Here is a 12924-nt window from a genome sequence, read left to right on the forward strand (position 1 = left end):
GCTCATGTCCAGCTTTTCATCCACCAGCACCCCCAAGTCCCTCTCGGCAGGGCTGCTCTCCATCCTTTCTTCCCCCAGCTGGTATTGATACCGGGGGTTACCCCGACCCAGGTGCAGGACCTTGCACTTGGCCTTGTTGAACCTCATGAGGCATGCGGGGACATCAGTGAGTGCAGGCAGTGGGTTTGGTATCGCATCATAGACAAAAGCCTTTTGCACCTGCAAGTCAGTGTTTCTCTATTGGTATCACTAGACAATGGATCAAGCCCAGGGTAAATACTGATTCTCCCCACTCCAGACATTACAAGTGTGATTTCTACTTCATTCCAGTTTATTTTACAGCAGTATCTGCCCCTGGTTACTTGAACCCTTCAGTGATAGTTCTGCGATCTTTTTTTCTGCCTCTCTCAAACATCGTGTCAGTAAGAACAGCAGGACAGCCATGGACCAGACTCATACTGGAGTGGCTCACTGATAGGGCAAGAAACGTATCTGCCTTTCTGCATCCCATGAGCCCATTCTAGGCAGAAGTTTAACACCTATTTTGACACTCAAGGGCATCAGGGAGACACTGTGCTGGGTTATTTTGCACCTCTGGATATACATTGCCTATGGATATCAAACCACCACAACATACAAAGAAGTAGAGCAGCTGATGGATGGGAAACACAGACTGCTGCATCCTTACCTGTTTGCAGAGTTGGGAACAGCAGGAGGGAGCACCTTGAAATAGAAAGAAAACATCGATCTTTTAGTTTGCACAGTGTGCCAGTTGTGTGCCAAGGAGGCTGGGGGGAAGGCATCATGGGCACATTTTAAACGGGATTTCCCTCCTCCCAGTCCATCATTTTTCCTGCGCAATTAAACCCAAACCTCTGTGTGTGTTTCTTAGATTAAATGAGACCTGATATAACGAACCTATCTAGATTCTCCTCCTTTGCCTAGGAGAGAGCTGAACACATATCTGGCTCGACCCAAAAGCAGGTCAAATCCCGTAACATGCTTGGGACCAAGGACCGAGTTTCTCAGTGAGTTCTTTGGTTGTAAACCAGATTCCTGTAGTGCCTGGGTTTGATGCTGATGCATCAGTACAGCGGCTGCTGCGATAGGATGCTACAGTATTGTCAGAGATGGCTTTTTCCCCCTTTTTGACAAACTGAGACAGTTGTTCCTTGAGGGAATACCAACGAGCTTTGAAGGGCGCTGGGTCTAGGTTTCCTCAGGCTCAAGGGGATAGAGAAGAGCAGAGGACAAGCGAGAGATGTCCCACAAACGCAGGGACTGATATGGTCGCATTTTTCTACAGTCTACTTTCTGCTGATATTTTTGCTACCACTCCAGTCCTCTGTGGAAGCTGCGGATGATACCTGTAAACCACAGGAATATCTGGCTGGAAGGAACCTGGGAAGGTTATCTTGCCCATCGCTGTTGCATGACTACGTAGGCCACTCCTGACAGCTACGTCTTCAAGTTCACCACATTTCCATGGAAGAATTGTGGTTTGGTTTTGGTTTTTTACATAACACAAGTCACATCTGGGGGACTGATCAGTTTGGAAATGATGGGAGTGACAGATGAGGGTAACAGGTTGGGTGTTTTTTGAAGAGACTTACCGTGCCACACCTCTGCAGGTTTGAAAAATGGACGTTGGGGATAAACAGGACTGGCTGGGTTTCGAGGTCAGTCTCTGGCCTCAGGAACGTGATTTCATTCCCTCTGAAGCCAGAGAGCAAACAGCCTTTCAGACCTACAGATGGAAAGTCCAGTTCATCTCAGTTCAATTGGCAGTTTAAGAGGCAGCTCCGTGCAGAGAGGGGAAAGCACCTGCCCAAGGTCTCCCGACAGAAATGTTAGAAAAAAGGCAGGACCATGCAGAACCAGGTCTTCATGGCTTGCCCAGTGCTGTCTCCCCTAGGGAAGGCTCCCTGCCGAGACCCTAGCACAATTCAGAAAGGTTGGTTGGTATTAATAAAGAACTTTGAGAGTCTTGGTAGGGGACCAGGGAAGGACCTGACTGACAAGCTATGTCTGAATGGGGCTGATTTCATCAGGCTTGGAAATACCCAGGGCCAGATCTCGTGGAGGTTAACGGACAAGCCTACATGGATTTCAACACGCTTCGGATCAAGTAACAAACACTAGCACTGACCGTTGTTATTGGAGTCCAGGCATTTTCCTTTCCTTCTGAACTGCTTCCTTTCATCATCCCGCATTTTCCTCTCTGCTCCCTGTGGGGAAGATAAAGCAAAAATTGGGACTTTTACAGTTCTAACATTGGCAAAAGAGGGTTTACTGGCCACCTCTGGGAGGTGAGTGCGTTAAGGTAAAGGCAGCCTTTATTCAAAAATGCTCATCTCAGAGACCTTCTACAGGCCATCCAGAACTTTCTGATACTTATAAATTAAAAAACAAAAACAAAATTTTCTTTTAAAAATGAAAATGCAGACAAAAATAGCCGTGAGAAATTTTTCCATGGGAAGATATCTGAGACTGGGGAAGAACCTCTAAGGAGATTCTCATCTCTTCTGCAATCTAAACAGTTGTCAAAAATAGAGTTTATTATGAGGCACAATCCCATGTAGGTCTGATATGGGGAAAACTTCCTAATGACTCCATTCTACCAAGGCCTCAGCAGTGCAGACACATCCCCGTTGTCCTGTCTCACTCAGCTGAGGGGGATAACCATCTCTGCTCCTCAGCCCTGACTTCTAGGCTGTTCTAGACTCTCACAACCTTTCTGTTTTTTCTCCTGGAGTCACTGGCCACCAGTTTAAAATTCCTCTTGGATAACCTGATGGAAAAGCGATGTTCTACCTTATCGCAGAATATCTTGATCTGGCAGACGGCGCGGTGCACCAGCTGGCTGGTTCCATTGCCGTAGTCGTAAGTGTCTATCTGGAGGTTGAGTGGGACACCTTTCACGCCTTTCTGGGAGGAGAAGTCAGTGCTCAGGCAATTCACCCCAATAAATACCTGCAAATAGGAACAGAGATTGATACAGCTTGTTGGTGCTGAAAATATTGTTCTGAAACAGCAACGAGAACAGTGGGTTGGAACAAAAGCAGCTCCTGAGACATCCTTCCAACCTTCCCAGTACCAGCCAAGCATGCGAGCTGTTCGTTTCCCACCTGAGCACATCCACCAGTCCTTCCTAGCCAGAGTGTCCCCCAACACCTATTGCAGCTCTTCATCTCTTTAATACTTAGGCTACCCACTCCCATCAGCTCAGGCAAGTGTAGCACAAGATGTGAAGCCTGCCTGGGGATGTTCTTGCTGGTATTTCTGACCTTCCATTTGAACAAGGGACCCTCAGACAGCAACGCCCTGGAGGAAGGGAGGAGGGCTAGACTACAGCTTCAGGAATTACAAATCATTGCTGCTAGTTAAATAAATATTCATCACACACTGGGTCTCCTTTATCCTACCACTCCTCCTTTATGATGGAGTTACCTCCACTGGGAACTTCAGAAGAAAAGCTGAGCACAGACATAATTCACATCGTGTCTCAAAATTACCAACTCATTTGTGCAACCTTGAAATTTCCCCTGGACTCTGGGGACAGATTTGCATCTGGTGAAGCTCCCACAGCTCCCTCAGCAGGGCTTTGGCTGAGGATTTCAGCCCCGAAACCTAACGTCAGATCTAGTCAGTACCTATATATAGAAAAGAAAACCACTTAACTGTGGCGTGAAGTTTAATTGCAAGAGGAGAAGTAACAGGTGCTACAGACGACCCAAATACCTGACCCCTCCTGTCGCGGCTCCCAGCCCTCGCAGCTCTCTGAAGTCTCACCTTTACCTGCCCCAGGCCAGCGCATGTACAGTTTCTGCTAAGAGTTAAATCCAGTTTTGCTGAGGTGCCCCTGAGGGCTTGCCACATACCTGACATATTTCCATTTCTGACAACTTTGCCTTGAAGACATTTGTTAACCTCTTGGGTTGTAAAAGACCAAGGTCGCCTTTGGGCTAAAAGAATCCCAAAGCAAACCCAAGTTTTCCCAAGCCACCAGCTTCAGAGAGATGGGGATTTATGCTTTTTTTTTTCCTCTTAGTTACTTCATCTTTTTTGATATGCACCTTTCAATCCACATTAGAGAGACTCTGAAGAGATGCAGAAGAGACAGTAGAGCTGGAAAGATGTTGATAAAAGCTTTACAGATTTTAAGGTCAAAAAGGATCTTGTGACCTGCCTGGCTCCCTTCCACATCACACAAGCCACAGAAGGGTGGTCAGTCATTTCTGCATCAAAATGCTGCCTTGAAAGGAGGGTCTTTGTTCCCTAAGCTGTGGTTTATTTAAATAGGCTTCACCTACATGCAAGTAGAGCCCTGATCTAGGCTGCCTGCTGCAAAAGCCTTTCTTCAGAGTTATCCATCAGCACTAAAAAAACATCTCTGAACCAGTCTCAGGTGTACCCAGAGTGTTTATTAGCTAATGGCAATGCTTAAACACACAGAGAAGCATGGTGTCCTTCCTCACTGTCCTGGCAGACAAACACTACCTGGGGCCACTGGAATGGAACTGTTTGGATTTGAAACTCTCTCTGTCTTTCAGCTGAGACGTGGGGGGAGCGTGCCTGGGCCATCAGAAAGGAGGCTACAGTTTTGCTGTGGATCAAGGCTTCCCATATCCCTTCCACAAGCAGTTTGTACCTTTGCTTCTTCGTGGATGTTCCACACGAAGGACAGTGCATTGTAGGCCAACTCCTCGATGTTCTGCACTGTGTTGAAGTTTTCTTTACAGTCAGCTGAAATGCAATGGAGAAGCGGTTTATACTCTGGCTGCAAAACTGGTTACGTTCCTTAGGCTTCCCGCTCCCCAAAAGCCTGACTTTCACTGTCTCCAAGGCTAAAAGAAGCCTTGTAATGTAATAGAGGCCATCCTTGATACCCCTGGATAAACCTTAGTGTGCATATGTAAGGGATAGGCAGAAACGACTCAAAGACATTGGCTGGCGACTGCTGTTTGAGCAGTGATGTTATGCAAAGTCAATGTAGATTGCTTCTAAATTCAAACAACTGTGTGTCTCGCTCTGAGCCCCAAGGTGCTCAGCAAGGTGCTCAGCTGAACGGACACAACCTTTGTCTGGCCCAGCACAACACACTGTAAAGCCTGTGTGGTGGCAGTGGAGAAGGACAAGCGGTACACCAAAGGCTTTTCTAGCCCAGATTCCTAGACTCCAAGAAGCCATAGGTCATATCTGTAAGAGCCAAAGTAGTTTAGCAGTTTCTGTCTCTCCGACTGAGGCTCTTCTTTGATGTATCTTGGGGTCCTAGCACATGTCCCTACACTCAGTCAGCAAACACCATCTTAAACCCACAAGAGCTCCTGAAGCCAGGAGATCAGCCTGCTCCTCCCCGCTTTCCCCCAGGACAGATGCTGGAGCTTCAGCTGTGTTATTGTGTATTGGAAATGCAGTAAAATGGTGCTAGAAGTTATCAACCCCACCCAGCCATCGCAATCAGACAGCCCCGCTCATACCGACGTCAATGACTCTCTGCTTGGCTGTGGGCTGGCGGGAATGCCAGTGCTTCCAGAACTTGAGCTGCTCTGTCGGGATCTTTTCGTTGTCAAAAACAATCATCACAACACTCTGTAACACAGCAAGGAGATCCCATGTTAGTATACACAGCAGGCTAATGCTCAGTGCCCTGGCCAAGGGCAGCTTAGTGTCACTGTTAGTGTTTTATTGCTGGGGAAACTGAGCCAGACAAGGGAAGGGACTTGAACACAGTCACGCAGGCAGGCAGCAACAGAGCCAGGAGTAAAACCAAGATGCCCTGTATGCCCCCTAATTGCACTGCCCATGAGTTCCCACGGACTCTAAGGCATGCAAGGATCCTGTGCTGGGGGAACGTTAGCAGTGCTGCAGCAAGACAGCCTAAAAGGTCTTTTTCTAGGCATTCTCCGTTTCAGGAATCCTGTAGGTCTTGAGCTAGCCAAAGTCTAGCCCCTAAATACCACTCAGGATTGGAGGACCAAGCTTCTTTGCTGGGAATTCAAGCTCAGCTTAGTCTCAGGGGCAGCTCTGAGGCCTGGCCACACATCCCAGGAGCAAGACAGGGAACCTCTCTCTAACTCAGAAGTCTTCCCACCCGGGCCCCCAGCCAGCCATCAGCTAGGGAGGCCTTTTGTGCATCCCTGATCTTGCTGTGAAAGGTTTCAGCTGCTGGATAACATGAAGGCTGTCGCTGTGCATCAGAGGATTAGCTTGCTATGAGTGAATCCATCCCATTCATCGCTTTAAGCCAACATGAGCCACAAAGCCATTACTCTTCATATTCAGCTCTGTTCCCAGGCCAGTACAATTGCTGGATGTCTGATTACAGCATGTGTCAGCAAAATTGTCAGCTTGTCTCTTACCTTCACTTTATTTGAGGACAAGTGTAAACATTTGCTGTCTCCAGCTGTCCGCAGCGTGATGGGATAGAACTGTCCTTTGTTGAGGTAGGCCATGGGAGAGTCCCCAGATTTGATGTGAATGGCTTTGGGTGACCCCAGAGTGTACTCAAAGTCACTTGTATGGAACAAAGAGAGAATGATGAATAAGCACACGCTGCTGTTTCACTCTAAAAGCAAAACAAGAGACATGCAAGCCTCCATCCTGACAGGTTACAGACACTGAACACACAGGAGTCTCTGCCTTATTCCCCATCTCACACACCCCTACAGTTGTGATCGAGCACCTCCCAGCACAGCACATACTGATCCTCCCCAACACCCTGGGGAGCAGCAGTTCTTAGATATCCTCATTTTACCCTTTGGTTTTGGCTTAAACCCCCCTGTACATCATTGTAACCAGTATTTTTGTGGGGATGGCTACAGAACCATTGCACAACCAAAAGCCTAATCCAAACCAAACAAAAATAGGAACCCGTGATGAGACTTTTAAAACATCCTAAACTCAGATTCCTGTCTCCAAATTCACACCCATAAATGGCTGACCCAGAAAAACTGTGTCCTAATGGGCCCTATAGAAACAGGAGCACCTGCAGGACGCTGACATCTGCTTGTTTATCCAGGTGCCTAAGAATGGACTTAGAAGCCCAGCTTGTTGAACTCTCAGTCTGGTGGGCAGCAACTTTAGTCTTCACAGAAAAGACTTGTAGTGTTACACAGAGGAAGGTGTCACTGTTGACAAGCAAATTCAGAAGAAGAGCCTGATTTTCAAGAAGCCCTGCTCTTGGGCACTCAGCAGCACCTATGAGTATTCAAACCATGAGGCTATAGCTCAAGCTATTTTCTTCTGTGAGGAATCTGTGCAAGCCACCACGCGTACACAAGCCTTCACACAGACCCTTCAAGTGCCCTGGAGTTGAAGATCATCGTATTCCTATTTAGTCACCAACCCATCTCTTTTTCCTGCTCCACCTCCCCTGTGATGCCATCTCTGAAGATAGGCTTGGCAACTCCTCTTATCTAGAGCCAGGAGAGCCAGAGAACTTCAGTGCACAAATAAACAGCAAACAGAAAGCCTTTTGCTCACGAACGCGAGCTGCTGTCTGTGTGAAAATCCCCACGTCTGACAGCTGAGTCACGGAGTCAGGTGACTCAGGAAGCAAATAAAAAGTGGGAGGTGGAATAATGTTACCTGCCCAGAGGTTTGATGCGGTATCTAGAGCAGGAAAACTCTGCCTGAGAGAGGGGTGGAAAGGAGGAAGAAACGTCTCTCATGTTTTAGGAATGAGAGGCAGTGGCACCTTCTAAAATCAAGGCTGACTAACAGTGCTTAACCCAAAGTGGGAACCTAAACCTTAAGATTAGGAGAAGGCTGCTTATCACCCTCTTCAACTGTCATCCTCATTTTCTCTGTCATTTACCCCATTCCAAGTAAGCTTGTGGAAAGATGGTGCAGCCATCTGGATCTATCTGTAGCACGGGAACCAAGCAGTGCTCCCTGGGAAGGGGCTGTAATGCACAGCAAACCCTCACGTTGAAGACCTCAGGAAGACCTCAGTGCCACATCTCCCCAAGGTGCTGATGAGATGTGACCGGAGCAGTGGAAGCAGTTGGCACTGGGTTTACACCAGTTTGGCCAACAGAATACAGTCTGAAACACACCCCTCTCAAGCTAAAAACATGAACTGGCACAACTCTGCCTAGTAACTTGAATTTAAGATTGGGTTCGACTCCTTTTCAGCGAAACACTTCAAAACCCTAATCCCTGCTTCCTACTACAAACACTAAAATTCATCGCTGCTTTGTATCTAAAAAGTCACGGAACAGCAACTTACTCCTAAGACAGCAGGGGGACAAAACTTGTCTCTGCAAAAGCATTTGATCTGCAAGCTTGCAATGGTCATTGTCAAAACTGGCACTGGGGCAAAGAAAGAGACACAGACCTTCCCCAGGAAGGGGACACAGCCAAGTGCACCGGAAACCCAGAGACCGTGGATTGGCAATTACCTCTTAACACCATCTGTAGCATAACTCTCAGGGCAAGGTGGCTCTGGCTGGGGTTTGAGGATGTCACTGAAGAGTAGCGACTGTAGACAAGCGGAAACAAAACAGTCAAAAGTAGAATCTTTCATTGCTTTGTCCACCCACCTTCTCCCCGACATTACAACAGAGGCCACAGATAAACATGGACCCCCATTTCAAAGCCTTATCCTACTTCCAAAAACATTGTAAAAACCCCCAACAATTCAATGGGATCAGCATCAAGCTTCTAACGCAAAAGCAAAGCTCCCACTGACTCCAGCACGAGCAAACCCCAGACTAGAGACAGCCTCATGCAGTACCCCCTGGGCTGCACTGCCAGCATGCAACCCACTAACGGCTCTGACCTCCTGGGGATCCTCTTTGAAAGTGCTGTCTGGCTGCCACCTCTGCTGTGGTGGGGCTACGGGGATGGTCTCGAAGAGGGAGTTCAATGAGCTGTTGTCGTATACATCCCCTGGAGGGACCATGAAGTTGTCTGAGGTGGCATCCAGCTTGCTAGTGCCTGGTGGAAGCATGGCTGGCTTGTGAGGAGTAGGGATGCTTTCAAGGCTTAAGCCATTCTTCTTCTGTGGCTCACAATATTCTTGGGTCATGGAAACATTTTCAGACAAGAGCTTCATGAGATGGGCTGAGCCATCAAAGGATGCGATCTCTGGGTCGTACTCCATTCCGTGGCAGTGCCTGGTGGAGAAAGGGTCCTGTCTCAAACCAGGGCAGAGGGTGGACAACCCCAGCAAGTTGTCACAGCAAGAAGCAAGTGCCTTGATGTGCTGCTGGGAAGCAAACTGCATAGTCTAGCTGCCAGGTGACCTTGACTCAGGCGTGTACACCTCCTGCTTGATATGGGAGATCCAAGAGGCCCATGGGTGATCTCCACCCGCCCACACACCTCTCAGCGTGATCAGCAAGAGCCAGAGGTGCTCAGCAGATAAGGGATGATCACATGGAATCAGAGAATACGGTTTAGATGTGGTTTGGGGCTGCAGATCCAGGGCCTACATCCATTATCTCTTTATTTAGGCTATTAAACACTCAGAGCAGCAGGGACAATAAGAAAGATAATTGCTGTGCAGTCTTTCCATCTTAGTCCTTTTAAGGCTCATTGACACTGAAAGTTGATTTTTTTTTTTAAGACTGTCTTGGGTTTTTTGGTTTTTTTTAAGGAAAGCTGATTCTTGTACAAATTCACAAACTCCAGGAGCTTAGGAAGCAAAACTCGCAGAGAACATGAGATCAGTGAAAAAAATGACAGGGCTGCAGTATTGGAAGTGAGGTGTATGGCCCAGACTTCAGAGCAGAAAAGACTCAGTACAGGAGCTATCGAGCGATAAAGACATGTACAAAACTGCACTTCTCTCACACAGGGAAACCATCTCTTTGCAAAGCATCCCAAGAACAGGTCCCTTCTGCAGTGGTGACTCTGTGACCCTGCTGACTCTGCAGCCCTAGGTGAGCTGGGAAAAGGCAGCTTGTTGTCCCTGTTACGACGCTCAGAAAACAAACCAACCCCAATGTTAGCAACCCGCACACCTCTTGGTAGCATGAGCTACCCACAAGGGAAGTAAAGCTGAATGAGTAGCTCCCACCCATTCTGCTTTGACAGCTTCACCTTCAGGTATGTGCTGAAATTACTGTAGTTTATAAAAAACATACCACTGTCCAGAATGCAGTGGCCTTTCAGAGAGGAGAAAACAGCTTAACTCAGCTTATTTAGGAAGAAGGAATGAAGTATCGTTCAAGACGCTTATTCTGTCAAGTAGTTAAAAACAGACAACCAGAAAAGGTTGCCAAAGTACACAACATGCAGGAAGGGGAACTGAACTCAGGGTGGCAAATGAACCATTAATTTAATAGTTAATTATCTGAAAACCTCAAAGGACAAATGGGAGTCACTGGAAAAGAATCCTGGGAGACTGGAAGCAAGTGGAACAGAAATCCTTATCAGCCTAGTGAATGGAAGAGGACTTGGTCATTCCCTCCTTGCTGCCAATGCTTAATCCCTTTCCCTTTTCCAATTGTCACAAAGTAGGAAATAAAGACAAATTCTTCAGTCACTGCAAATCAGCACAAGTCCTCTGAACACAGCTAGACAGATCCTCAGTTGTGTAAATGGGTGTAGCTCAATTTATACCTGCTTGGGATCTGGCCTAAAGAATTTTAATATATGTCTCAGGGTTAATAACCTCCACTGTTGTTGGTAATAACACTGTGCTTTGATGTCTATTTTATGCAAGCTAAGAGACCCATCATGCATGCAAGCAGCTGCAGGAGAATTAGACAGCTATAGAGAACAAAAAACGAAGCTAACCTCTTTCCTAGTTCATTGCGTCCCATCATACCAGATGGAAGAATCCTCTTCTCCTTTGGGACCTAGAACAAGGCAGAACAAAGAGTTTGTTTATTGTTAGATTTTATTAATGGAAAACAGAGACAAAATTACCCTTGTCTGTATAGCAAGTGAAGTCTCATAGATAAAACACTGGGTGAATAAACACTGAGTGAGGACACAGGAGACCCGGGCTCTCTTGCTGGTTCTGCCGTGGATTCCCAAGGTAACCTTAGGCAAGCCACATCATTTTGTTCTGGGAAGGACTTTGAAAAGCACCCAAGTGAATGAGAACATCAGTCCTATTGGTTTCAATTAGGGCTAAATCACATCCACGTTTCTTGAAGCCCCATCTTGAAGCATCTTAAAGATGGTCTGCAAGGCACCTAGCTATTCCAGCTCCACGTCTCTCAAAGCATTCCTGTTTCTTATGTGAAAGCTGTTGGGTAAAAAAAAAGCACCAGGCTGAGACTCAAGACACCCAGGTTCAGTTTTCCACCCTGTTCTGGGTTCCCTCTACAGTATAATGGTGTTTTGTGCCTCAGTTTACCATCTGTGCACAGGTGATAATAGAGGTACTCTATGCCTGGGGGTGTTACAAACAATATGGAGAGCTCAGGACATGGATACCCTCTTAAGATGGCTGAGCACTTACTTTACCTTCACACTTCTCCTCTGGGACAAACTCCCCCAAGACACCCAGCCCCAGTGGGAACGTACCATGTAGTAGTCATAGAGCAGGCTCAGAGCAGCCACGCTGTCATCATCTCCATTCACCCTCATCATAGCTTTGGTGGCTGCAGTCAAGGGGTTCTCTAGGTAGGTTTTCCAGGCTTCATCTTCATTGGTATAGGGGAATTTCTGGAAGTTCATGGTGTCATTCTTCATCAGATGCACAGATCTAAAACTGAGCCAGGCAGAGAAAACTGAACAAAGGATACTAATTTTCCACAGTAATTTCCACACCACCCAGCTGAACGCGTGAAGGGCTTCCCAAAGGCACTGCTGGAATGGAGAAGGGATGCTTTCCTGGTCCTTAACTCCCAGAGTCTTTGGGATTACCAATTCTTCTGCCTGTAGCTATGTACAAAACTAGGCCAGAGTCTCTCTGGTGGGGCCATGCAGAGAGGCAGATGGACCTCTGCTTCCCTCCTCCTGCCCCAGGGATGCAAAACACCATGGCATCGTCTGCCATGGCTCCTTCCTCAGCAAGCACATGCTACCAGCCAGCCAGATCATGCACCACCAAGGTGGGATATTGGTCAGTAACTTGAATGCAACACGATCGGGAGACTTTGCAAAACTTTTCCTTGAATTTGGAGCTAAAGGCCAGTGCAGCCCACAAATGTAAGCGGCCCCTCAAGTGTTCAGAGAACATGACCTACCCAGATGAAACCAAACCTGCCATTTTTCTTTGCTATGGTTCATCACTTTTAAATTTAGTTCCAATCTAAATTCGTTTTTTTCAGGCATTTGTATATGATTTTACTTAGAGGGAAGAAGAAAAGCAGATCACAACACCCTCCCTTCCACCAAAAAATTCCTGACAAAGGTGAGGCTCATGGGACTACGTGAGCTGAGAAGCAACATACCAAAATAATGTTACTGCCTGTCCTCTCTTCTGGCACTTTCTCCAGGTCTCTCCATCTTATGTTAATAAACTGTCAGACACTTAATTACCCAAACATTGGTCATCTTTCCTTTTCCTCCAGCAAATCCTACTAGCAGCCAGCACAGAAGTAGCTCCACGCATTCCCCAGGTGCTCCGTGCCGCAGGTTCACCCCGCTCAGAGCAGAGGATGAATCAGTGGCCGTGCTCCTGTCACGTCTTTTAGCCATGTGTATATGGTGTCACCACAACAGCTCATACTATTCATCATAAAAAACAAGCTTTGTGGACAAAAATTACTTTTTCATCAAAATGGAAACTTCCTGGAAGGGCAGACTGGCTTTTGTTAGTGGAAGAAGTTTACAAATATTATAAGAACAAAGATTTCTTTAAATCTCCAAAGAGCAGAACTTTTTCAGTTGCTGATTTTTTTTATGGAAAGGCAAAGAAAATCTACAGGATTTTAGGTAACGAATGCTACATTTTAATGGCATTTTTATAATGAATATATCGTTTCCATTAAGCTAGTCTCCATACATTTATAGTAA

The 12924-nt window shown here is 46.8% G+C and overlaps 1 protein-coding gene across 1 annotated transcript in view; it reads right to left on the bottom strand.

The window, feature by feature from the left end:
• GRHL3 (grainyhead like transcription factor 3) overlaps window positions 1–11655 on the bottom strand; it is an 18623-nt gene extending 6968 nt beyond the window's left edge. The window contains exons 1-12 of the mRNA XM_035903986.1: window positions 11488–11655; window positions 10750–10811; window positions 10573–10575; window positions 8786–9122; window positions 8406–8485; window positions 6363–6516; window positions 5481–5592; window positions 4652–4746; window positions 2815–2973; window positions 2150–2228; window positions 1614–1747; window positions 689–723 (exon numbers count right to left, since the gene is read on the bottom strand). Coding sequence (XP_035759879.1) covers window positions 689–723; window positions 1614–1747; window positions 2150–2228; window positions 2815–2973; window positions 4652–4746; window positions 5481–5592; window positions 6363–6516; window positions 8406–8485; window positions 8786–9122; window positions 10573–10575; window positions 10750–10811; window positions 11488–11655 — 1418 coding nt within the window. The remainder of the gene's footprint in view (window positions 1–688; window positions 724–1613; window positions 1748–2149; window positions 2229–2814; window positions 2974–4651; window positions 4747–5480; window positions 5593–6362; window positions 6517–8405; window positions 8486–8785; window positions 9123–10572; window positions 10576–10749; window positions 10812–11487) is intronic.
• Window positions 11656–12924: the final 1269 nt, after the last annotated feature.

Source organism: Egretta garzetta, unplaced genomic scaffold, assembly GCF_000687185.1.
Source record: "Egretta garzetta isolate BGI_Z169 unplaced genomic scaffold, ASM68718v1 scaffold101, whole genome shotgun sequence".
NCBI lineage: Eukaryota > Metazoa > Chordata > Aves > Pelecaniformes > Ardeidae > Egretta > Egretta garzetta.